General features: G+C 39.3%; 1 protein-coding gene across 1 annotated transcript in view; it reads left to right on the forward strand.

The window, feature by feature from the left end:
- The first annotated feature begins 560 nt into the window (after window positions 1–560).
- LOC112947424 (chloride channel protein C-like) overlaps window positions 561–27,566 on the forward strand; it is an 84,444-nt gene continuing 57,438 nt past the window's right edge. Inside the window, exons 1-11 of the mRNA XM_026039505.1 lie at window positions 561–814; window positions 1,640–1,769; window positions 4,432–4,512; window positions 5,462–5,637; window positions 7,585–7,677; window positions 10,766–11,009; window positions 14,393–14,587; window positions 19,582–19,679; window positions 23,789–23,892; window positions 24,350–24,521; window positions 25,835–26,006. Coding sequence (XP_025895290.1) covers window positions 561–814; window positions 1,640–1,769; window positions 4,432–4,512; window positions 5,462–5,637; window positions 7,585–7,677; window positions 10,766–11,009; window positions 14,393–14,587; window positions 19,582–19,679; window positions 23,789–23,892; window positions 24,350–24,521; window positions 25,835–26,006 — 1,719 coding nt within the window. The remainder of the gene's footprint in view (window positions 815–1,639; window positions 1,770–4,431; window positions 4,513–5,461; window positions 5,638–7,584; window positions 7,678–10,765; window positions 11,010–14,392; window positions 14,588–19,581; window positions 19,680–23,788; window positions 23,893–24,349; window positions 24,522–25,834; window positions 26,007–27,566) is intronic.

Here is a 27,566-nt window from a genome sequence, read left to right on the forward strand (position 1 = left end):
AATTTCAGCATTTCAAAACAAAATGATTTTATATAAAAAGAAATTTTACAGGTACGTAAATTCAAAGAAAATGGYGTTTGTGCAAAATTGAGTGGCAAAATACCAGTCCCCATATTTTGTTGGGAATTTAGTGTTTCAGATGGAATATGCGTAYGTAGTGTGATTGTTTTAGTTGATGAAGATCTTTGGATGACCCTAGGCACACCATGGGGTCATCTCTTTGGAACAGAGCCCTTGCCATTTGAATTTCTCCGTCATCTGCACAGTCATTAAGGAAAAGCTGCACTAATCTTGTTCTAATAAACTATTTTAGGGACTATCAGTTCTTTAAATGGCTTCTGCACCAGAGAGCTTCAGCTTGGGCAAGTTTTCATTGCTTCAGCTGCTGGATCTATGCTTGGGCAGGGCCAACCAAGCCCAAACACAAGCTGCCCAATCTCTGCAGCGCAGCTACAACAATCTCACACGTTTTTTCTTCTGGCCACAAGAGCCTGATCTCCTTGGGCTCTCATAGTTCTTGTCAGCACCCAAAGATTCTTGAAATCTTTTGGGCCTTGGTAATGTCATCGCTTTTTGCCTGTAGGAGATACATGGAAAATGGTGAAGAGGAGATGTTAATAGTGGAAGATGAGGGGCCTGATTTGATTCATCCTCAGGATTTGGGGAAGCAACCTAGCATTAATAGAAGCAGTCTAGCGTGTTATCCCTGCAAGGAGGAGGAAGAGAGAGAACACCTGGTAGCCCATGAGAGTTTGGATTACTTACCTTCACATAGTAATGCTTACAAGAAATGGCTACAGGAGAAAACATACAGGTAAACATACCTTAATCAAATAGCATTGTATCTAAACTATAGGTGATATGCATAATCCAGGGAGACGTCTGCAAACAGGAGAAGTTGAGAAAATGTTTTTTGTTGCTTCTGTAAGTTGGAAAATGCAGTCATGAAGAAAGGTAGCAAGTGCAGTAGTCCAAGTATTCAGTAGTCAGATGTACAGCATTCAAAGTATTTTGCCTTTGCTCTCAACAAGTTGGGACTTTTGAGGTCAAGGGAGTGTTAACATCTTAATAAGATGTTTCTTAAAATCACTGACTCTTAGTGTAATCTGGAGGAAAGAATGTGTTGTTTTAATTTGCAATATTTTGTAGTCATAGATGGTTCTGAAAGTTATTAACGTGCAAATACTATTTGAAGTTTATATTTAGGAATGCTAAAAATAGAGATAAAAGTTTGCACATTTGTATGATATTTACTGTCACGTGCATTAGTTGCAGTAGAAAAGGCGAATTGCTTTGAAACTGCTATTCTGAGTACTCTAATGRATGTTTAATAAGTAACTTCACAGAGTAATTAAATTTTGAGATTGCATCCATCTGCACCTGAAGGCAGATTGCAGCGCTACCAGTATATTTTTTAAAAAAAGTAAATACATTGTCTAGCCAAATGGAAATGTCCTTCACCAAAAAGTAGAATTTTTGTGTGCATAACTTTTGTAAGTGATATTGATGGAAACAGTGCTTGTACAATCACACTACTAATCCAAATGGCATAAAGACGGGATTTACATGTTTGTGTGAGGAAGCGGGGCCAATAGTCCTGTGCTGTGGTTGAGCGCTAACCACATTCTCCCATTTGCAGCACAGAGTGGGATCGATGGCTGCTCATGGGATTAATAGGAATAGCAGTTGGGATACTGGGATTTTTGACTCATCAGATAATTGACTGTCTCATCAAATTGAAATGGGACCTGGTGGAAAACTATCTGCAGGTGAGCAAAAGGACTGGTCTCTTCTATGTTTTTCTATTTGGAAATGCACATGGTGAGGTTTCTAACAGCTGTGAGTGTTGAGTGCTTAGGTCAATGTGGATATTAAATATCCTGGTGTTCTTTGCACAGTCAGGCTTTGGTGTCCTTTGTTAGGACTTAATCAGCATGATATCTAATGGAGTTCTTTTTATGAGGTTGATGAAGGCAGTGTTTAAAGCACCGTGAGCTTCCTCTTGCCCCTTCCTTTGCATGCATGCACTGAAAGGAACATTAGAGTGGTGATGCCCAAGGGAGGGAAGTAGGTGTCACTCTTCCGTAAATGTGAACTTTATACCAGATTTGCAATTGCTTTATRTATGCAATGCAGCTATATTTTACTAATACTATACATACCCACTAAAGACAAATGATTTCMCAATAATGTATCATCTCTGTTGTAACTGAGATTAGCAATTGTGACTTTTACCACCACAAAGACTAGTGTGAATGTTAAGGAATCTGCCTTTGATTACTTGTTTCTCACATGTAGAGAAAAGCAGATGGTAAAGTGTTAGCCTGGTATGGGATATCCATGGTAGATAGTATAAATGCTGAGGAGCTCCTTGTGAGGAAGGCACTTTGAGCTTTTTTTTTGCAGCTGACCCCCGACTAGGAAGCATCACGTCTTTGCAGTCTATATGGGGGATGTAGCAATGTAACCCAGATAGCTGAGGTGATGGTATCTGCATGCTCAGCAGTGGTATCTGCATGCTCAGCGGGGTGCTGCAGGGCATGGTGCTCAGCRTCCCCTGGACAGGAAAATCCAGCACTGCAGAGGCCTTCACCCAGGGTGCAGCTCTGCAGGGCTGGGATTGGCACAGATGGGCTCCTAGGCTGCAGGAGGGGAGCTCTGTGGGATAAGCTGTGCTATCAGGGAAAGGAGCTCTGGGAGGAAGTCAGCAATCAACACTGCAACAGAGATGATGAGAAGGAGGTTGACTGGATCTTTTCTGAGATGCTGAAGAGACAAGAGCCTGAGCCACCAGCTGGACAGAAAGAGGAGSAGTCAGTCTGGGCTGGTTGCACTGGGGGTTACAGAGTGCCACAACRGGGAAGGCTTGAAGCTTGATATCTGGTACTAGGAGAAGAGCTTCTCTGTTTGCAGATCTGCATTTAGAGAAGAAGTACAGTGTTCTTGTAGCAGATGAAGCACCAGAAATTCTGCCCAAATTGGCATTTGAGCTGGTTAAGTCTGAGTTGTGCCGCAGTGGGAGMAGGAAGTGAGGAGACTGCTTGCTCATGCACCAGGTATTGGCAACACGGCATTGGCTTTTACAGCTATGAGCATCCCTTTGAGGAGCAAGGACTGCTAGTAAGAGTCAGGATCCACCTGMCTAAGTGGGCTAAGAACCACTTTGTTAAGAGTCTGGAGAAATGGGCAGAGAAAAATCTCGAGAGTCAACAAAAGGAAGTGCAGGGTCTTGCACCTAGGGAGAACTGTCATGCATCAGTGCTAGGCTGTGGGCTGACCTAATGGAGAAGAGCTCTGCAGAGAAGGACCTGGGTGTCCTGGAGAACAAGTTGACCATGAGCCAGGATTGTATCCTTGTGCTAAAAACAAGTAACAACCTCCTGAGCTGCATCAGGAAGAATGTGGCCTGCAGGTCAATGGAGAAGATTCTTTCCCTCCACTCAGTACTGGTGAGACACATCTGTAGGGCTGTGTCTCCCTCTTCATTAATACAGAGGGAGAGCGGTCAATACTTAACCAGTTCTGTTATCAGCGCCAGTATTTAACTCCTGGCCTAGAAACTTTCCCATCTAAATACCTCCTTCAGCTGCACATGAGCAAAACTCTGCRTTTGCCTTCCTATTTTTCCATGCAGCATACTTATGGAGAAAGGGCTTGCTGTGAGGTGTTGGTGGGAAGGCAGCAGTGGCCACTGTAGCATTTTGACCTCAGAAATGTCAGGGATGTGTTTGACCTGCAYGCACAGTCACAGCTGAGCACTGTGGGACTCAGCAGAATACATGGGAGCTGAGGAGTTCTGGAGACAGCATAGCTGTGGTCAACCCAAACGTAAACAAAGCAAAAACCCAAGGAGACTAAAATATGTTTTTAAATGAGAGAAGGCATAGCATGAAAGTTGCCCTTTTGTTTAAGATAAAGCAGGAAAGAGCTTGCTTAGGTGTTTGGTCTGTTAACAATAGCTGCAAATTCAAAAGATGAGTCTGAAGCTTCCAGTCAGCAAAATATCACCTGAATATTCTATTTATTGCTTTCTTGTGTATGTTCTTAAGGTCTTTTAACTCTACTTCTGTCCAGAAATGGGTCCTTAGCAAATAATATATCCCTTATAATGTTGTAGAGATGGACAAAGTTATGGAAGAAAGGATGAGTTCACTCTCTGAATGTCAGTGTTTAACTCACTGTTACTTGTGCAGTTTTTAAAGAATCTGTACTCCTTGGTGGTCACGCTCCCCCCTTTCTGCCCCATGGTATATATTCTATCCATAGGTATCTATGTGACAAAAAAAAAAAGGGGGGGGTGGGAAGCAAACAAGCCCTGAATCAATCTCTTCATTTTCAACGCCATTAAATGCTGTTAAAAGGACATTAAATAGCAGGCTGTATGCTTGTTATACTACTGCTGAGGTACTAATCTCTCTGTGAACTGGACAGGATGGCAACTTCAACATGACCTGGATATGTGTGCTTGGGTATGGGCTGGCCATRATTCTTGTGTCTTCAAGCTCAGTGCTGGTAAGTGTTAAGTCTCCTGCTCAACGGGTCTATGTGATAAACCAAATCTMTTGCTCTTCCAAATACTGTTTAATTGAGTATTCTATATAAAAAATAAATAAAAAAATCAGTTTTACAATCTAGTTGGAGAGGCCTTTTTTGGCCTTCAGCCTGGAAGCTGAATTCTACCGCACATAGCTTGTATAAAAGTGTCTGGGGTGAATTCAGTGGTGGTAGCTATGCAAGTTACACTTAACGTGGTATTTATAAAATAAATATAAGTGGTGAACTGGTGAAATTTATGAAAACTTGGTGTTTGGAAGGGGCCTAAGCCAAAGAGCCCCAGTTCATATGAAAACTACTGTTGTTTTTTAGACTGATCTTTTAGCTCTGCTGTGAAGCACTTGCAGCTCAGAACAGCACTTTTACTAGGCTGCAAGATGAAAACATTGTGCCTTTTTGACACTTACTATCCTGCTGTGTTCAATTTAATTATAAAAAAGCAATTAACAGTATAGAGTAAAAAAAAATCTTTTTTCTTTTCTTTTTTAATACTGAACTTCCATCTTTTTTCCTCAAATCCAGCAACAGTAAGAGCAGGAAAATTGTTTGCTGTTATACAGGTAATATTTGACCAATTTTGAGCTATCCAAAGCCTGGATTTATTGAACAAATAATGCAGGCTCTCACACACCCTGCACCCTGGCTCATCTGCACAYAGACAAGAGAGTGGTTGAGTTCAGGCTACAAGGGGCCCGGGGCATTGAGCACTGATTTTCTTCTCTCATYACTCTAAGTTGGTGGTGACTTGGATTTTTGCATGTTGTTTGTGTGAAAATAYAGTGCCCATAAATTACAGCAGAGTTTGTGAAGAGAGTCGTGTGAGAGCAGGACTTGAGAACTGTGAGAACTCTGAAGCCATCTAGCTGGAAGTGGTTTTGTTGATTCTCTCTTTTTTTCCTCTTTGCAGTTCTTTTGCCCAGCAGGTTCAGCATCTGGGTTACCAGAAATCATTGGCTATTTGAATGGTACTTCCATGGAACATCTTTTTAATATCAAGACCTTTTTAGGAACGTTTGTCTCTTGTGTGCTGGCTGTAGCCTCGGGACTCTTCTGTGGGCCAGAAGGCCCCATGATCCATTTGGGGTAAGAAGCACCARTCAAAAGTTAAAGCTGGGGGTATAGTTTGGAAATCTTTTTCTTGATGGTCACTGTGGCTTAAAATAAATCCTGCTTTTAGTAGCTTTTTCTCTCCTGTGCTGTCCTTTTCCTCTGCATCAGCACAACTCTTTGTGCTGTGAAGGAAAACATTTTGTCACTGGATCTTTTAACAATTGACTCCTTTCCTTAGTATCATTGGCAGTGATGCTCAGCAAACAGTTACCTGGGCTGCTGACGAGGCAGCTCAGCTATGAAGGGCAAGGGAAGGGAGGTGAATCCACAGCCAGGATCATCCCTGAACACAACCTGGCAGCACCGCAGAGAGCGCAGACACCCCGTGCAGCTCGACGGGGTGACAGGTTGTAACTGCATGTTTTTCACACTGGGGTGTCGTGTAATGTTTCTAGGTGTGTGAAATGTAGCACTGCTCAGGCTTTTTAAAGGACTCCTCCTCACTTCCCTTTTTAAAATTATTCTCACTTGTTAAATACAGAGAAACAGAATCCAAGTCATCCTGTTATGGGCCAAGGCCTTGGGGGGAAGTGAGGAGGGTTGCCCAGTCCTCTAGTTTTTGTACGTCAAAGCTGGTGCTTGAAAATTACTATGTTGTAAAAAAAMCAAACTTGGTAAGGATTTCAGGCCAGATTTTGGACTTTTCTGCTTTTGTGATTTAATATCCTTTTATTTATCATTTAGAGATAGTTAAACTGTATCTTGAGTAGAGATCTCTGCTGATGTGACACACGTTACTTTTTGGTTGGTTTACTTGTTGGGTGTTGTTTCATTTCTGACTGTTTTTGGTTTTGGAAAGTATTCACCCACTGTTTGTTTGTTCTCTTCCTCATCACTGGCCTGACCAAACCTCTCCTCCCCATGACCTTGTCTCATTTTCTGTCACTGTTTTTTCATTTGGAGGTGCCCTCGAGAGTGACTCAGATTTTCAAAAATAGGAGAGCATGGTTAGTCAGCAGCAGCCACAGACCTTTCAGACAATGATTACCAAGGTTTAGCTCTCCTTTTAGGTTTCTTTGGCTTTGTTTTGCTTTCAGGTATTTGTCTCGAGGCACTCGGAGACTGCAGCTGCAGTGTTTTCTCTTGGTGCAGGATTGTTAACAGTGTGGCATGAGTCAAAGAACTGAATCATAGTTCTTTGCATAAAGTCAACGTTAGTACTATCATGCTTCTCTAAAAGATAGGAATTAAGGATTGGTTTAATTTCGTTGGAACCATTCCACATTTTTATTAAGCATAAACTTTCTATGGTTCTATGCTGTAGSTGACCCTGAATGTGCAGAGGGGTTGGACTAGATGATCTCTAACGGTCTATTTCAACCTTAATAATTTTGCAATTCTAAACATTCATAAGTTGCTAAAAACCTCTGAGAGTGTTGTTAGGGTCCCTAATTTAAATCTTGTAGAAAAGTCTTACAAGATTATACAGCTAAGAGGTTTTTTTTTCCATAACACATTTTTTTTTTTCTCTTTTGATTTAAATGTAGCTGCTGTCTGAGAACACACTAGTAAYTGAAATCACTGCTCATCATCTGCCAGAGGTAGAGCTGTTCTGCTCTTTTTTTGTCAGTAACCTGGAGATGATGGGCTATAATCTGACATGTCATTCACACTTAGGCTGACTTGATCATCAAAAGGCATTTCACGGTCTATCATTACAACTCTCCTTGTAAAAGAGAGTAAAATTTCCTTGTAAAATTTTACTCTGAGTTAAGAACCTGAAAGTTTTTAATAACCTTCTGCTTTATATCAGCAGGACTTGGCATATTCGAAAGATGTGCTGAACATTTTACTTACATAGAGCTGTTAAAGTCAAGCTTTGCTACTCTGTGCTGAGGTTGTCCTCTCCTGTCTTCATCTGTGGTTGACTTATGGATAACTTACCAAAGAATACTCTCAATTATACCATGTTATTCGTAGTGCCATCAYGGGTTGTGGCCTGAGCCAACTGCAGTCGGACACCCTTGGCATCCRCCTCCCGTTCTTGACCCGGTTTCGGAATTCAGCTGATAAGTAAGTACCTGGCAGAGCACTAATCGTGCAGCCTTCTGCAGCCCTGTGTCTGTCCCCAGAGTAGCCAGTAAGTGGTCAACAAGATCCTCGGGTCTAGAGCGGAAATGAAGCTGAGGATCCAGTAATCTTGCAGCCTTTCTGCTGCTTGTCTCTTTGGAATGGAAAAGAATCCTGTTTTAATTAAAAGAATATTTCCTAGGTTGTTGTATCAAATGCTTGTGAAAAAAAATGCATTCAATACTCAACATATTCTAGCATTGCCTTCTGGGTTGTATAGAAAGGGTTGTTTTTTGTTTTGTTTTTAGACCTGCATTATATGCTTAGGTGGTGCTTAAAGATTACTTTATTTTTTCAACTCTTAAAGTTAGAAAAGAAAGAGTGATGGGGGTTCCACAATGAGCATAGGGGGCCCTTGTTTCCCTTTTCTATAGTTCTTTTAATTTGACTCTTCTCTGAGCCTGCTTGTCCAAGAGATAATTCTGCTAAGCTCCCTTCTRCTGTCAGTTCTACTGACGTTAATGAGATTAGTTGCTAGAGAAAGGATTTGCAAGCCAGTTTCTGTTTTATGCATTCTGTTTATCGTCATGCAGTCATATTAAGCATATGCATACAAATTCACATACAATATTTCCTCCCCCAATGCAAAGAAACATAAAAATCTAATTATGTTTGCTGATTTCCTACCTCCAATGTAACAAAAAGAAGAATTCAAATGAGCAGCTACTGTGGCTTAAAAGAAAATCCAAAAGTACCAAAGGGATTCTTTTTTTTCCCCGTTAGCTTTCATGACCAATAAATCTGAGACATTCCAGTTAAGCAAGAAGTTACTCATGGAAGAAACAAGCGGTTGCAGTAAGAGGAAAAGGGAGCATTTTTGTTTGTGTTCTCTGCAGTATAGAGTATAATTAGAAAGAACTGTTAACTTTCATGCAGAAGATATTTTAGAGAGACAAATTTTCTAAGATTCCCCTTTATAAAAAGGATTATTTCTGAGCAATCTCTGCCATTTTTTTTCTCCTCCCCTTTAAACTTTTAGAAAGATCATGATGAAAAACTCTGGTTCTCCCAGTATCTTTTGGAGTAGTTTGGCTACCTGCTCCAGCTTCTGCTTCAGGCAGGAGATGCTAAAATGCGGAATTACTGCTCCAATATTTCTAAGGAAGCATTAGGATGTTGAAGGCTCTTATAGCTGCTGCCATTAGAGAGCTGCAACTGATGTATTTGAGAGGTTCGATTTTACCATCAGTACTACGTGCATGTGTAATTGACTGCAGCAAGGACTTGGACATGTCCAAGCAAAGCTCCTTTACCTCGTACTCCCACACACGGTACCTTTTGAGCTCTGAACACCGCTCTGAAAGCAGTTTGGGCATGCAGACACATTCATGTAATTGCACGTAAAAAAGAATACCTACTTCAACATTCATTTGCTGGAAAATATCAGATATGAACATGTCTCTAGCTTACTGGAGGGCTCCAAAGTAGTCCATATAGGGAAATGAATTTTAAGGACTTTGATAAATAATTCTTTAAGCTTTTTTTTTCTCCCCTGTCCTTTACCCTTAGTATCATTAATCTGTACAGATAATATCTATAGGTACCACAGAAGGTTAAAGTCAAAAAGACAAAAAGACAAAAAGACTTGCTAATACGGAGTGCATGTTTTGAGAGGAGTATGGTTTGATTTTTTTTTTTTTTCCGGAAAATTTGGCAATTTTTAAAACTCAAAATATTAGAATATTTGGTGTGATTGTTGATTTCAGCTATTTCTGCATGGTCACCATTTCTGCACCTCATTTCTGAGGGTCTCATGTTGACCATCCAGATTATGCATATATTATGAGCACTTGTAGTTACTGCATGATATGAAGCAGCAGCATCCAGGACCCTCTGGCAAAAGCTGGAGCTGACCAATTTTACAAGGCAGAAGTCAATCACAGTAATTTCCTCTTTTGGTATTTTCTCCAGCTCCTTCTACTTCTGCACATAGCAGCCTTCCTTAAAAATGCAACATCAGTCAGATCCAGAATGTTGTTTTCATGTAATGAGATGAGATGGGCTCTTTAAAGGGAATGGTATGGTATGTGAGAAAATAGATAATAACACAGGTATAAAAGAAAACTGACCATTTTTTGGGAAGATTTTTGTTGCCTGTAAGTTTTTTTAAAAATGTAACTGCTATTTCCAGTTAATTTTATGTAAGGTGGGAAGTTTTTTTGTTTGTTACCCAGTTGCTTCCTGCAGGGTACATCAGCAGAATGTGGATCACAGTGCATATCTCGGCACAGTGCACTCTCACAGTGCAGCTTAGAGCAACAGAAGTTTCTTGCTCTCCAGAGGGTACCTGAGCTGAACACCTGTGCAGGAAGGAGAAAAGGCATAGATATTCCCAGGGGACTTTATAGATACTTACAGACTAAGAAGGGGCATTTAGAGTCGAAGCTCCCAAACTGTATTCTCATTTTTCTAGTGAATTCCAAACCTTCTTACCTTTTTTAATTAATTTTTTTTTCACCTTTGTGTCTGTACTGCTTCCAGGATGGGAAATGATACGTCTGCATGACGTTAGGCTGTTCAGAGCCCGAATCCAACAGCTCTCGGATGTGACACTGGGTTCCCCATGCAGCGTTCTAGGAATGTGGATTTTGCCAAGGTCAAAAAGGGGAAAACTGTTGGAGCAGAAAGGAAAGCTGTGAATGAAGTGCAGTATCCTGCTTCTTGCTGACTAGCCCCTTTTGGGGTTCAGCGTAGGACTGTTTGATAGGGATGCTTCATTCACTGTTGCAATTGCATTCATTCTTCTCTGCTCTGGCAGCCTGGTTGAGAACCTGAGTGTTTGTGGGCTTGGCAGAATATTGAAATCAACCTGTTTCTGCACTGCCAGGTAACTCGGAGTACTTGAGCAACGAGAATCAAATCTGAGCCCAGATCTGAATTCAAATCCTAGAGATAAAAGACACTATMATATCCCAGAAATAAAACCTTCAGGTCTGCCAGCTTTAACTGGAAAATACCCAAAATAATTTAGGGTGATTTTTCTTTCCTTCTTGTTACTGTTAAGTGATTTTTGGCTCTCCTACCTATGCAGGAGGAATTTCATTACAGCTGGTGCCGGGGCAGGGATCGCTGCGGTGCTGCGTGCACCCGTCGGTGGGCTCCTCTTCACGCTGGAGGAGGTGTCCTCCTCGTGGGACATCACACTGGCCTGGCAGACCTTCTTCTGCTGCTTGGCGGCTACCTTCACCACGGATTTGTTGTCCTCTTCTTTCTAYGGGCTTGTTTACAGGGGTCACTTTGGATTTTTTGAGGTGGAGAAAAGAATTCTGTTTTGGGTATGTATTGTATGGGTGTAGGTGGAAATAGATGCAGGGGTTTGGGCTTCTTTCTCTTGGGATCGTTGTTGGCAGTGGGTAGGGAGGAAAATGAGGAAGAGGAAAGGATTGGATACAGTTATCAGATCTGCAAGTGTGGAAAGCTTCATGCTATTKAGTGAGATACAACATAGCTCTTTTGTGTTAACTACCTCAACAGATATTTTTACCATGTATTTTACCATGTAGCACAAGAAGTTTGTTGCCTATTAGAGGTTATTAGACCTTATACCTGAATCTGTCAATAGCCTGTGTAGGTTAGAGCTCTTAAAGAAATATTGAATARGTTTTGATTTTGGTCATAATTATTTTGTTCAAAACTTGAGAGAACAGACAGACAAGTGTCTTCTGATCAGCAAATCATGTAATTTATTAAGTTAAAGTGCTGTATTGGTGCTGAGTAGGAGAGAGYTACTTTCCTTGAAAGGAAAAGCAAAGATGCTTTTACAAGGGCTGTCATCTCCTATGGTTGGCTTGAGCTCTCTATGATTGCTTCAGCCTCTACTGCACCATGACTCTGTTCCTTTGTGCTTACAGATTAAATATTTTAAAAGATATAATCTTTGTTTGTTCCTGGTTGCACAACAGAGGTGACCTTCAGCCTCCATTACTTTATTCTTTCCAGCATGTGACATTGCCTTGTTCTTGGAACATAAGCTTGTGTCCACCTAAAAAATAGTTGTTTATATTATAGTCTTTCACTCAACTTTATAATAAGATGATTCAGTAGGGAAGTGTAAGAATTGTCTTTACTTCTCCCTGCCTAAATATCATTCTCTATTTAATCATGTGGTCTGAAGATCAATTGGAGATCTAGAACCAAAATCCTTATCTTCTGAATGCCACTCCACTATCTGCTAATAAGTGAATTTTTCATAACTARTTCCCTGATCACTTCTGCTGGTCACTGATTTTTTCTGGCTTTTATCTCTCTGGCAATGCAGAAGCTGGAGATGATAACACTTTGCACAGGTAGGCGTATCTTGTTTGGGGAAATGAGCAGTGTTTTTTTTGTGCATGCTGCTTGTTATGGTGATTTTGCACAAACCATGCACAACTACTTAGTTCATATCTGCTTCCGCACAATTTTCTTTGGAACAGTGGAAGAATGWCATTTGTTTCAATGCAAATTCTGTTTTTGAACTGGCTTACAATGCAATCCCCCAAACAGTTGCAGTAGCACAGACAAAAAGACATAAATTTGYGGCACAAAGGTGAGACTAAATGGGCAAGGAGGAAGCCAGGTCTGCCAAAGCCAGCTTTATTGGTGAAGCCCAAGTACTGCATGGTGGACAGCTGCGTGACCAGAGAAGGGGCTGCTTGGATTGCTRTTTCATAATAAACATAACTCACTCAAAACTTCTTTCACGATGCTTTCAGAAAAGAACAGTAGATTCTGTCTCTTGCCATCCTCTTTTAGTGTCATTAAAGGAAAATGTTAGCTAAAATTATTACCAATGTGACTTCTGCCAGGGTTCAATAATTTTTGGCTCACAAATTGGTACAGATAACCAGAAATGTTTTCATTTCTCCGAACACCGGACTCAGGGGAAATTTCCCTGCTTTCATGTTTTGTGGCATTAACCAGCAGAGTTTACAATGAATAAACTCAGAGTTGAAAGCTTGTGGATAATATTTCTCAAGAAAAATAGTTTTTTTTTTCAGTTTCATTCTACCCCAGATAACATTACAAAAGGAATTTTTTCCCTTTCCTTTCCTTTTTTTCAACTCCCGAGGTTGAGACTTCTAGGCAACCTGACTTTATTTTTATGTAGGCCAGTGGATTATTTGTAACGGTGAAACTTTTTTCTGTAGGTAACAGATTTTTCCTTGATGGTTGGCCAAAGCCTGTGGCTGAAACTACYACAAAGCAAACAATACACTGTGCCACTGTTCATTCCAAGTGCACAGACCACTTGTTTCACTTCATTGCCACACACATGCAATGTAATGTACATGCAGGGCTTCAAAACAGTCATCCCAGTGTATCTTTCCCTGAGGATGCAGAAGGCAAGGAAAAAAAACCCAATAAAGCTATTTGTGTCCAATGTTTGTTTTAATGCAGGACTGAAATCAAGTAGAATATAATGGAAGATATTTGGATCCTGCMGTAAACAATTCAGAATATTTATCAGATGGCAGAATATGTGTTTCCCTAACTCTTCTGAGCGCAACTCCAAGTATTGAGTTCCTTGTGTTTGGGATTGAGTCCAGGAAATTTTGCCTAAAAGAGGATGCTTCCTGATCTGCAGCATCCCATTTACCAAACCAAAAAGAATAAGATGGAAAAAAAAAAAAATAGAGAGTCTGTTGCACTTGTTCAGCATTTTGAGGATGGCTGTTGAAGTTTCTGCTATTYGCTGTCCCCAAGCTTGTGACAGTTTTCTTTGCAAGCAAGCCCTGTACTGTGTCCCTAGTTTTCTCTTCAAGGCAGTYTTTTTAATGTTTCACGATTTCTTATTCTGCTCCAATTTTATCTTTGACAAAAAGATAACTGTGAGCCTGGGCTAAGGAAATAACATCCTCAGAGCGTTTAATTAGATCACCACTGATCTACTGCCCACTTTGTGTTGGCTAGAAGATTATCTTCAAGAGTGATACTGTTGTCATCCTTACTGCCTGCTGTTAAGTGGAACAATAACAACAAAATTRCTATTCCATATGCCATATATTATTCTGTATTTGTGATATGTTGCTTCCGTGAGTTTTTCCTGATCAATTTTCATGGTTTTACTTAGAGCTTATTCATGATTTCAAAACACATGGAACACATGGTTCACTCTCAATAAATGTACTTTGCCAAATTATGAGGTTAGTTTAGATACAATGAGGAAAGCTCTGGTCCACCCTGTCTTTCTATTTTTGCAGTAAGGCCAATGTATCATGTTACTTGGATGTAATCTAAGCTTCTGGAGGCTTGTGGCAGTTGTAGCTGCATCATAGAGGTTTCTGCTTGATTCATTACTTTTTGTCAAGGACAGATGGTTCTGAAAGGAAGCTTCTGYCCTTAGCTATCAGCATGACTTTATCAAGTCCTGTATGGTCATTCCAAAATGAAAATAACTGGCTAATTGAGCAAYGTGTAAAAATGGTTCCACCTGCACATACTCCTATGTGCAAGAGCGCTTGCATGCCTCATGGAACCATTACTACACATTACTCGAGCAGTTATACTGCCTCTCCTGAGGTTAGCCTTAWAATCACTAGCTTAGCACCCTGAACTGCAAGGAAAGTTTTGTTTCCTGTATGGAAATTCATTTGTGGTGTCTGTTTTGAAAGAGGATACAGCATTTCAGTCACTGGCAGGATTCTGAGAACATATTTTCTTCCTTTCTTCCGCTCAGGTTAAGGACTTGCTGGACATGAGCGTCTTGGCTTTCATTCCAACCATCCTACTTGGCGTACTTGGAGGTCTCCTGGGAGCTCTCTTCGTTTCCTTAAATCTAAAGATTAATAAATTACGTATCCAGTTCTTTAATTCAATTCCAAAACCATCCCTTAGAAAAACAAGCAAGTTATTGGAAACTGTGCTCATCCTTGTAAGTAAATGATACTGTTCTTTTGATTATATAATGTTTATGGTGGTTAATAAGGGCAGGTCATAAATTGACTGGATGGAAAAGCATATGTGATCTGGTGATGCTAATATACATCAGAGTATGGTGACATAAGGATTTCCTAAGGATATACAGGTATTTAATGTTGGTATGCATCTAAGAATGGAGAAGATTTTTTATTTTATTATTATTACAATTTTTTAAATTGCTTAAGGGATTTATCTGCAGTGTCAGTCTTCCACTACTGCTTTATATACACCTATATCAGCTTAGTGACATATACCAATAATGATGGAATAGTGTTCCATTTATTTAGGGATTTGTGTAACTAGTAGGTTTCATCCCATTTTTCCTGTTCTTGGTTAGTAATTGGCCCACTTATTATCTGAGTTAGTTTAGTCTTATGCCCTGAAATGCAATCTTCTTCATCCTTCTGCATCTGGCGTATTTTTCAGTTGTTAAATTGGGAAGATAGCTAGGAGTCTGTCATCATAATCATATGTCTTTTTGCCTGAAGAAAGTAAAGGAGGTCTTTGCTTGTTGTAAGAGCAATAGTTGCATGAATAATAAATGTTAGGGTCTTAATGATAGATAAAACAATCATTCTAATCTAACTTTGCAGGTTCTGGAGTGAAGTTATCCTACTTGCTACAGGTGAAGGTTGGACTGGAATGTCAGATAAGGCATTAACAGGGGCCGAGTTACTTCTAGTTTTGAAGTTCCCACTTGCCATAGTGTGATGTGGTCTTGTGGGAAAGGTTGTGCTGATGGATCCAGGGTGTAGATAAAAGGTTTCCATATTATGCATGTTTTTGTGTTTTTGAATTCTGTGGTTGTAGCTTAACAATATTGCTATATATGGAGGAGGGAAACCTTTGCAGCTTTTCTACTTACTTGCAGTAAGTTCCACAAATTCAGATTTCTCTGTAAGTTTTTCTGCCGAAAACCTGCTCAGCATACTTTTTTGCCTTTTCTGCATTTTTAAAGAAGTCTTTCTGAGGAATTTTTAAACTTTCTGAAGTGTTTGATTTCCCTGAAAAAGGGATATTTAATGTACATTGATTTCCTAAAACCTAGTATTTCTGACCACTCCTAAACAGACTTGCCAATATGTTTTACACATAGTATATATGTGCTTTTTTGCATATGTCTACGTAAATGTGTGTGCAAGTACATATACAAGCACATGTATGTCCTCTTCCCTCTCCTCCTAGAGAAATTGTTGCTCAATTAGACGTCACAGCTGGTTGTATAGATGCACTGCTCCCCTCAGCCCAAGCAAGTGTTGTACAAGCTAACCAAACACTCAGCAGCCTCTTCCTGAGCCAACAAAAGTATATAAGCTTCAAAGAGAAGCAAGCAGCTTGTTTCAGGTACCTGGATGACAGTGGGAGAAAAACTAGTATATTTATACAGAGGAGATTCAGAGTCAGTCTGTGAGATAACTGTGAGAGCTGGATGTATTTATCCCTATACTCAGTATGAAGCAAGTGGTTTCTATCCTAATCTGCTTTGATAGACCTAGAAACCATATATATAAAATTTTACTGTGGAAATTTTACAATTTGTACTTTTTATCAGGCTGTGCCTAAGCTCAAATTTTCTTCCTTTCATTAACTTATGTGCAATATTTGGAGAAGGAAAGTCTCTCATGAATAAGTTTGACTTTGAGGAACAACAGAATCTGTGATCAGATCAGGTTCAATTCTAGCCTGGAAAGGGGCTGTGTCTTCAAGCACCAAGCTAGACTCTAACTTCTGTTCCATTAGAGGAGTAATAACCACAAGCTTTTCTACATCCAGCATGTACTGATTTTTTAAAGGGGGATGCATCTTCTTCCAGCAGAAAACAAAAATTGTTAAAGCTAACTTTGTCAAGCCTTGGCAAGTTCTGGTTTTACAGAACCACTGAATGGCCAAGGTTGGAAGGGATCTCTAGAGATCATCTAGTCCAACCCCCTGCTCCAGCAGGCACACCTAGAGCACGGGGCACAGGGCGGCATCCAGGCGGGTTTGGAGACCTCCAGAGAAGGAGACTCCACAGCCTCCCTGGGCAGCCTGTGCCAGGGCTCTGTCATCCATACGTCAGTACAAAGAGACATATTTCCCACAGATGGCACCAGATTTTTCTCTGTAAGGTCAGAAAGAGTGCGTTTCATGTAATTATTGAAAGCTGTGTGTCTTGTGACAGTGTTATTTCCTCTTTCCCCAGTCCTGCTTGCTGCTCATAGCAACCATGTGCTTGTTGTGCCACCAGAGGACAAAACAGAAATGAAACCTTATCTTGTTTAGGAGGAAAATAATGGGAGGAGGAGAGATCCTCCATGTTTTGCCGGGAATTTCTGTGCTATTCATGATGGCTGGATTTTAGCTCCTCTTAGTGGTAGGCTGTTGACTTCTCAGTTTGGATCCTTGTTTATTGAGCATCTTCTTGAGGTGAGATGCCTTGAGGAGTCCCTCTTGAAGTCATTTGCTTCCAGGTTTGAAGGGATGGATAATGTAGGTATGGAAAGCAGATTTTCTTCACTATTTCACTGCCCAAATTTATTTTTTAGATCTTGCTACAAATTTGCTCACAGGTCTTGCAGAGCATTTATAGTGTTGAGCACTATATTGAGTTGAGCACTCAGCTATAGTGTTGAGCACACATCCTAACAAACCCCCCGAGTGGCTAGTTTGTAAACTAAGAGAATGAGTAATTCAGTCCTGTGTGTGCCCCTCATTAGTCCTGTATAAACTACACAGTTTTCAGGGGAGCTGTAATTGCAAAAGGTCAGGTTTTGTAAYGATTATCTTAATGATTTGAAGCCAGAGCTCTGTGTTTGACAGCCATTTTTTATACCATTGGGAAAGTTTTGCCTTTCTCATAATACATTACAAAGCCCTTATGTAGGCTACTTAAACACATAAAACTCGGAAAAATAAAACTTTACAGGAGAGAAAAAAAAGGCAACAGAAGCCAAAAAGACCTAGTCTGTAAGATACTATAGGTTTTTAAAATAAGATCAATTAACAAAGATTTTATGTCAGAGAAAAAGAAAATGTTTTAAAAGAGTTATAGAACATTATTTAAGAGCCTTGCTGACTTCCAAAGTTCATGGAGGAATTAGCACCTGGCCAAATCACACCTGAAACTGTCAGGAGAGCGTGTGTTTTGTATGGCTATAATGCCTACAAAAGCTTTTCCATTTATACGTTGTGCTCTCATCCTTTTAATTTTGAAAATAAACATGCTGCTTTTTAACATTAACTTTGTGTCATGAACTTGTATTCAGATTGTATTTCCTTTTTATTCGCTCTAGGAGATCCTGCTAAGGTCACAGTCCGTACAATTATTATTACTTGGCACAAAAAAACAGACAGGAAAGAAGCTGATCTCCAAGAACTGTACTTTTTTTATATATAAGTGTGTGTGTATATAAATATAAAATCACATAATCAGGCAACTGAAAGAATCTATGTCACAGTGACTTTAACCAAAAATAATCTTGTATAAACCAGCTTGCTTTTAAACTTGGAAAGCACCCATCACAGTATCTTCCACACCCACAACATACCCCGGAGTATCATTCCTTTGACTGGAATTGTATATCTAATCCTCAGTCCATAGACTAGGCAAAACTGTCTTCCTAAGTGCCCTTCTGCCCGTTGGCCTGCATTTATTTCTGCTCAATTCATCACCTTCTGCTGCGTGAGGAAATCACAATGTAGATAACGTTGTGCCAAGAATCTGGCAGAACTATCTATCTTTTTCTATTTTTTTATCATGTTGACTAATGCTTCTGTTCCAAAACCTTAGCGTTTCCATGGACAGGGTGAACAATTTAAGGATATATGTGTATATATTTTTTTAAACTGTCAGAACGTTGAAAGGTTACTTGGGAAGATTATTTTTGTAGGCTTAGCTGAGAAGATAGGCTACTGCTTTAAATACTGAGACACTGGCTCTCCTTCTACCTCCCTTGGGATGTTGGGGCTTTGGCAGAAGCCTGACCTGGGTTTGAACTGTCCCTGAGTTAAGTTTTGAGAAATAGAACCTGACCTAAACTTTGGGAAGACCACACTACTCCCAGTTTCTTCTATCACTCTTTTAGAAATGTTTTGCCCATGAGCCTTTAATCTTTGAGATATGATTGTCTGACAAATCATCATAATTGGCCATAGCTGGTTCTCAGCTTGAGGGCTTCTTTAAATATACTACCTGAGCTGTTTTTATAAAGATCCACAAAGCATATGGAATCTTGTGCTTGGAAGAATTATTACCATGATGACTATGTGTTTCTATTCTAAATCTTTTCTTGTTGTGTATTGGCATTTGTTTATATCTATAAATTGATCTTAGCTAGTGTGTGAGATTAAGAACGCAGAATTGTTTGAGTGGCATATAACTATGTTATGCTGAAATATGTATAACTAAAATACAGAGCTGTCACACATAAAAAAAAAATGGTTAATACAAAGCAACTAGCAAAAACACTTTGTTATATTTTACTTCAAACACTTTTGGTTTTATTTGTATTTTCTTCAAAATAGGTTTAAAAGACAAATAGGAGAAGGACTTGGTGGAAGTTACTTCTTGAAATTTGCTCCTTGAAAGAGAGGGGAAGTAATAACTTTAAAAAKTGGAAGTAATCAGTCTGCTGTTCCAACTGACCAAAACTTTATATTGGCTTAAGCTGGGACTAGTATAAACAGAAGTAAAGGATTTTTTTTTATACATAACATCATTTTAAATATTAACCAAAAAGATAACAAAAACACCCTAATTCTTTGTRAAAGACAAGTAGATCCCAAAGATCCCAAAGCCTTTTAATATTAGGTGGGTTGAATCTGGTTGTTTATGAGCAAATTTTCTTCTGGAATATGAGGTAAAGCCCTAAAGGACAATTTCCTCATGACAATTGCTGGTGATTTTAGACATTTTTCCTCTCTAAGTTTCTCCATCTCATGCTAGTTTATTTGTTTTAATGCCGGCAGGTATGTACAACAACTGTTACAATCTATTTGCCATATTTCTTTCCTTGCACTCCAGTCATGAGCCTGAGAAACTCCCAGCTGAGAAACAACTCAGAAATGTAAGTGGGGAGAAAYTTTTTCACTAGGAAAAAAAGCTATGTAAATGCAATTATTAATCACTGTCTCTTTTACTTGTCACAATGTCTTGTGAGGAAAAAAGTCATAGAAGTTCAGAACTGGAGCCTAAAATGTACTCAGGGAGATACGAGATTAACTCTTCATCTTTTAATCATTGAAATATTTATAATTTTTTTTCACAGTTTTCCAGTGAGAAACATTTATTATATAAAATTAAAAGGAAAAAAAAAGATGCAAAAGAAACAGAAAATGAAAAGAGTCTAAATGTATTGCACATATATTACTTGGTCACATTTGCAGTTTAGAATCCTGATTTTTCTTTAAAATGTATTGATGATAAGCTCAGCTTTGCCTGGAAAGCGGGACCAGGGTACTGGTGGCACTGATGATAAATAGTCTTTGTTCTCAGCTTCAGTCTGCTTCTATTGGCGCTGAGCGACATAATTTAATCGTGTATCTGTATAATAGTAGGTTTTTGTTTTTTAAGCTTCCTTTGCATTTTAATTTCCATCAAATAGAGAGAAAAAAAAAAGAGCTGCAAAATTCTAGCCTTCACTATGACAATGCATGTAACACAAAAGAACGATTTGTGGCCAAAAATCAGGAAACTGTCAAAGCATTAAAAAAAAGGGGGGGGCGGGGAGAGAAGATGAGGGGGTGATAACATACACCACACAATCTGCATTGTGAAAGATTTTGGGGTAAAAATCAGTCTACTCTAAATGACATTAAGTTTCATAAACAATAGAGAAAATGCTTATAGGAGTACATTTGATCAAATTCAGAACTGATCCACTAACATCTTTATTAGTATTTAATACTCATGCGGTAGAGGGAATCCCCATCCCATTCACAGGAGAATATAGTCACCCCATTGAGTAAAGATTTCCTGTGACTGGGTAGGATGTGGGCTAAGATCCAGGTCCCTGCCCTGCAGTGAGTTCCTTTTGGGGTAAAGATAATTATCTGAAGATAGTCTGGAGATAATTTGAATAGTGGGTAACGTGCCAGAAGTCCATGCCAGTACAGCAAAAACTGTAATAAGAGGACTTAAAATGACAAATACTGTTTTGGTAAACCAGCAGAGACCAATGTGGTTGAATGGAAACATCCTTGACTTTGATATTGGTTTTGCAGTCATTTCTTGAGAGACATCTATGAAGAATACAAAGGAAGTTGGAAAAAAAATGCTCAGATTTTATGTTAAATAATGGTTTGACATTATGAATGGTCACTATGAACTTGTGGCTTTACAGTTCCTCCTCACAAATGGATAGCGTTATATATAATGCATAATGCAAATTACAAATGCAGAGTAATCTGCTATAGCTGAGTGGACTCTTATTTAAGTATACAGGAAGTAGACAGACTTCCCCATCCTTGTCTATCATGTCTATCAAATGTCTATCATGTCTATCAAATACTATCATTTGACTTAGACTACCTATTTTAGTATTGTCTACTATAGCTTGGATTTGCATATTCTTTGTAAAAACAGCAACCTTTGTCACCTGCTTAATACCAGGACTTGGTGACTACAGCTATTTGGACTGCTACAGAAAGGAGTTTTTTCTCATCCCAACATCCTTTTGTATTTTAAGGACTAAATGCTTGCAAAATTGTTTTTCAAAACAGAGCTATTTTTGCATTAGAGGAAAAACATATGAAACCACGATAATTTCTGGGCTTTTTTTTTGCCTGTCTCTGTATCAAAAATAGGCAGACTGATCCAGCCTAGAGGCTAAACCGTCTTATTGCCAGTTCTTAGTTTGGTGTGACCTTAAGTTATAAAGGCTACATCCTGTTGAAAGTGGATAGATCTGAAGAGAATTAAACACCAAATTGTTAAGGATTTTGCAAGGCTATGCTGAAGGTAGTAATGATTTCTCTACTGAGAAAATCAGAGCTTTTGTAATAAGCTACAAAAATAAATGTGGAAAATAATCTTGCTCATTGTCCTCTTGTTCTAAGAAAKGCAAAAAGGGAATTATGATTGTGATGATGAGACTTCTGTAAGGATCACGTAGGTCTCTCTTATTCCAACATARTATGAGAGACTTTCTTAAGTCAATGCCCCAGAGCAGGTCAAAATGATTAACCTCTGAAGATTCAAGAGGTATGTGCTAGACACTCCTGCTCTTACAAGACATTCAATAGCTACCATGTTATAAAGCAGTTGCAAGTACCTGGGTTTGTCCTCTGTGCTAATCCAGTTCTTGGAGTGAGATGCATGTTTCTCTTTTAAACCAGACAGTAAAACAGCTACAGGTCTAGATGTGGCTCTAAGCAGCTTATAAAATACGAGGGTGCTTCCTCCTCCTAGTGTAGTTTGTCCCATATATTTATATTGTAGAGTGGAACTGTGCTTTCACTAGGATTTTGCAGCACTTCCAGCAGGCTCTGATTTTGCTGGGAGAAGGAGGAGTATTGTGGGAACATAGGAGGAAAGGGAGCTAGACACTTCTTCCATCGGCCGCTCCTGCTGCAGCACAAATATTCTTACTCTCACTGCATGTAATGTAGTAATAGTGCAGTCCTTCCAGTCATAGAATCACTGTGGTTGGAAAAGACCTTCAGGATCATCGAGTCCAACTGTAAGCCCATCACCTCAGTGCTGCCAAACGGTGTTCCTAAGTGCCTCATCTACACGTTCCTTGAACACTGCCAGGGACGGTGATGCCGCCGCTTCCTCGGGCAGCCTGTTCCAATGCTTCACCACTCTTTCCGTGTAGAAATATTTCCAGGGATGACTCCATCTCTACTAAACATACCGGTTTCAAGCTAAACGACTTAGTGGCATGAAAACCTGTGCATAGACAACTGCTACATCTGTTCTGTGTTTTATTCTTCTTCAACCCAGTATTTTAGTTTTTTTTAGTTTTTTTTTTTTTTTGCCTTGTTTTTCTCTATTATTTTGGCACTGCTGCAAGTTTCAAATGTACCTTGACATGTGCTATTATTTGTGTGCACTCCTATACAAATGATATCTTCTTTACTACCATTAAAACACTGGAGATTTTGCTGATAAGCGAGTTGCACAATCATATGATTCCTGAGGTAGGATGGACTAAAGAACAATTTATTTTTTTATTGGCCATTATGAATTTGGAATATATTCTCATTTGAGTGGTTGGATTAATGCAAAAAGCAAATAAAAAATTGGGATAAATCTTGTGTCCCTTTGGTTGCCAATCTGGGGTCTGGAAGAGATTTTCTTGCACTAGATGTTGGCTCTGTTATAAGTTTCCCTTAAAGTTCTGAGCAGGGATCAGGTGGGTCAAATACCACAGATCTCCTGCTTTTTCTTCCAGAAACAGAGTTTATATTGTAACTGTTTGGACTTTGGTGATGTCCAGAACATTCTGGATGCTTTCCAAACTCAGCAAAAGATGTTGTACCTGCTTGGAGACTGCAATTGCTCAAGATGACTGAGATTGAGAAAGCATCCAGGAAAAGATCTGGTCAGGATATTAATTGGCACTCCAAGCTGCAAGTTTTTCAATGTTGAAATAACCGGTACTAGTATTTACTGAAAGAGACTTTTAAGAATGTGTTGGACAAATACCTTTTAGGTGTGGTTTGGGTATAGCTTGCATGGCTGTGGAAGAGGTAACCTCTAGGTCTTTTCCTGTTTTCTATGGCTCTCTCCTATATAAAGCATACTAACTAAAAATGCTCCCTCTGGCTTGGATTGCTATGTGTGCCCACAGAAGTATTTCTCAAGAATGGTTTAGTTGGCTGGTGCTGTTTCACACAGTTACAGTGCTACACATGCTGGGAAGGAGAAAATGCCTAAAGTAGGCATTTTAATCAGAATTTTCCCTATATTCCAAGATTGGGATGTGAAATGTGATTTATGGTTTTGTAAATTTATGATTTCAACAGCAGTACAGAGAATTGATGCAGAGAAATATGAACATCTATGAAACAGATTTGTTAGTTAATCTGGCATATTAGTTTTATTCTAATTAAGAAATACGTGGGGAAAATAGGATTTCTACATAAAATTTATATCTAATAAATTCTGTACAGGCATTGCAAGTTATTATCATCCACTTAATAGTTTGTTTGTTTTCATTTAATATTTAAGCATAAAGCAGTTCAAGAGGGAAGTTTCAGAATATAATTGTTCACCAAACACATCATGGATAGGACCAGATGGAGTCAGATATTTTAATCAAACCTTCAATCAAGGTAAGAACTAAATGAATGATACCTAGGGACAACTGAATTTATGTAACTTGAAGTGCTCTCCAAGTGTTTACTCATAGCATAGTTATTTTTTTTTCAAAATAGTATAGTGCCCTGTTTAAGGGATACATCAGAACTTAATTCCATGTTTCAGCCAAGTACCCTAGGAARTCTCTGCACAATTTACCTCCAAAAGGAATGGAGAAAAGAACCCTGCTGATCCAGTACACCAAAAGTCAAGAAGTTGCCTCTCTCTGACTTAAATGACTGTGATTGTTCCTCACTTGGATCAAGATTAACATCTCGTAATCTGTAAAGAACAAATATTTCTTTCTTCCTTAAAAAGTCTCAGATGTTGAACCTGTCATGTAAACTTTTTGTCACACTTAGGCATGTAAGAACTAATGCAGAGCGTAATTTTGTGAATATTATATTTTGTATTTCTTTCTCTGTCGTGCAGCTGCTGCTCTCCTAGCTGAAAATGGAAAGCAAGGAATAGCATATCTATTTAAACGTGGAAGCCCTGGTGAATTTGGATATGCATCTCTCTGCTCTACTTTGGCCTTTTATTTCATCCTCAGCTGCTGGACTGCAGGTTCTGCTGTTGCGAGTGGCCTGGTTATTCCTGYGCTGTAAGCTTTGCCCATCTTGCTTTGAGCTTCCTATACCAAAGACCTGCGTTGAAGTAGCAACCACGTGAATTGTAAACTGAATGCTTGGCAATAGCAAAGCTATAGTTGCTTGGAGGAGGTTGTATAGGTGGAACAGGATGACTAGGTTGGAAAGAGCAGCTAAAATTGTGGAAAAGAACAAAGAGCAATCATCTGAGAATAGCTGTAGGAGGACCACAGCCAAGCTGTATCCTTTCCAAGTGTAGATCATTTGAATCCTCTAGGGACCCAGAAAGAGTATTGGTTGCTGGCTCTATTTCTGTAACTGTAGAAACACAGTTTCAGGTCCAGACTTTTCATCTGTTTCTTATGCACATAATAGCCTGAATCTTAATCTTGGACATCAACACTCTGAACTTTGGAGAAAACTCCAGTTATGCCCTTTGTGTAGTTTTTAGAAAGCTGTAGTAGACTAAAGTAGAGCTCTTACAGTAATGTTAAGAGATTTTATGTGAATCCCAAAATGTTCTGTAAGCAACAAATAATGACTGAAGAGTGGGTATCCAGCATAATGCATTTTAAATACTGAAATAATTCTAAGGAGAAATTTGTGTGTACAACTTTTTCCCTTTGCCCTGCCCCAGAGCATGCCCTTTCTTTCACTTTCTCCCCAAAGTGATGCCTAAACCAATTTTGAATGCAAAATGATTCCTGAAACATGCTATACTTGGCTGAAGAGTTATCCCTAGCCAAGTATGTCAGCCAGCTCTATGTTTCTGAATTGGTAGCCTAATTTTCATAACTATAAGTTGAGAAATGATGCAAGAAGGTGCTGAGACTATAGAGATGTATATATAGTGTATGATTTTGTGTACGTATGCATACACAAATGTCTCCTGAAAGGTGAATGTATGTACAAATCCAGTTCACTGATTGACTTGTATCTCTAGTTTCTCACATGAGCAATGGAAATTTGTCTCAGTCCAGCAGTGGCAAGCTGGTTGCAAGCTGTGATCGGTTTGTTTTTGTTCTTTAAGGGAGAGTATGGTCAGTTTGAGGGCTCCTGGGTTTTCAACACAGCTTCATTCCTGCTCTGCTTTGAGCAGGTCATTTAACATGTCCATTTTGTCCATGTGTTACATAGCTATAATATTTTACTTACCCAAGTTAAAGAGCACAGGTAGACTTAGAGTGGTGCTTTGTTTTGCTTTTGTTTTTAAAGTAGTTGCTACAAAAGCTGACAAAATTAAATATGGAGTTAGGGGATTATTAGAAGCATTTATAGAAACCAGTATGGCAGGCAAGAAGAGTGCTCTTTTTCTTCTTGCCTCCAGGTATACAGGAGCCCTGTATGGCAGGATAATTGGTCTGATCCTTCTTTCCATTTTTGGTGTTCAAACTAATAAATACGGAGCATGGATTGATCCAGGTCTGTTTGCTGCCATTGGAGCTGCCTCCTTCTTCAGTGGTGTGTCAAGACTAACCATCTCCCTCACTGTTATAATGGTAAGTATGTTTAGTTTCCAGATATTTGTGTGGCTAAGGTTGAGTTGGGATTTTGCTGCTTCAGCTAAACGAATCACAGATGGTGTCTCACACACACTGGGCCACAGAGAAACAACTCCTTGGCTTAGGTGGTTCTAACATGCCTGAAGACTTTTTCCCCAGGACTTTTTATTTGTGAAGTGTAAGTTTGGAATTAACACTTTGAGCATTCTGAGTATGATTTATCATTATTATAAATATGAAGGTATCACAAGGAATACAGTATCTATTTTTCATCTGGATTATAAAAAATAGTAGATGATAACATCTGGCTTGTGAAGTCATTTCTGTGGGTGTTGATAGTTTTGGGTAGTGCTTCTTATATACTGGGGATGAATATAGTCTTCTGGAATGAGTAGGTGTGAGATTTGCAGTGTTACAGGCAAGTGATGCAGTGAGAAGCCTCTGAGGCTCCTCTCTAAATCCCCCATAGACTTCACATTTTTGAGATTCCCTTCCAATGCGTTCCACACTTGTGCTGCTCCCCACCCTGTATTACAGAACATCTATACCACAGTTCTTTCCAAGCAGACCTCTGAAAATTAAAGTTTAAAGCTGAATGAGTTACAAGGAAGAGCATTATTGCTGGACGGGAGGATCTTTGCTTTCCCTGGTTTCRACACCTGGGAAAGGTGTTGTAAACCCCAGATGAAATTCAGCTCGGTCAGTGGAGAGGTGATACTGAGGTCACAGGTTGAAACTCTCACCCTTCCCTGTAAASCATTCGTGTCCCGTGAGTGTTACTGTATGTGGAAACTTTACCTGTGACTAAACCAGCCTTGGTTTCCTTGATTGCTTTGCCCAGAAGATTTCACTGAAATTTTTGCAGATGTCAGAATTCACCCAAGGTGACTGAGCCAGGATCTCTCCTCCTAGCAGACTGCTGCACAGTGTKTGTAAAGTAGCTGTTATTGTCATTCACTTAGAATTGGGTTTGTTCTAGTGATAGTCTGTGTAACTTGTATTGGCAACTTTTTTTTTTTTTATGTTTTAGCTTGAAATATGTTGTGTCTGTGCGGAAAATTAGTGTATTGTGAAACAGCAACTAGATTGATTATGGAARCACTCCTCCTTCAGTGTCCTCTTGATGTTTGTACCTATCCATCAAGTACAAATGCACTTTGGTATTCTGGCATATATTATTGCCATCTTTTTAGAAGATATCGTATGGTTTTTGGCCAGCTACCAAGTCTGTAAGACTTCAAAGAGGGAAAGTTTGTGCCCAAACAGTAATAGGTGTAAGTTTTTTGAAAGCTCCAATTACCGCTAACCATAGTATCCTTTCCAAAGCAGGCCTGCATTTTCTTGCAATGTCTCAATTCATTTTAATTTACGTATTAATTGMAAACTGTTACTTTATGGTTTTCCTCCCCATATAAATCCTTAGTGACAAAAGCAGTTGACTGACATCTTCCTTAGACTTGGGGCCATGAGGCTGTGCTTTGCTGCAGGGAAGTGAGAAGCTGTGATGAGCCAGAACACTTTCTGCTCTTGCATGACAGAACTATATTTCATTCAGAT

This window comes from Nothoprocta perdicaria, unplaced genomic scaffold, assembly GCF_003342845.1.
Source record: "Nothoprocta perdicaria isolate Ctin4 unplaced genomic scaffold, notPer1 scaffold_231, whole genome shotgun sequence".
NCBI classification, from domain to species: Eukaryota; Metazoa; Chordata; class Aves; order Tinamiformes; family Tinamidae; genus Nothoprocta; species Nothoprocta perdicaria.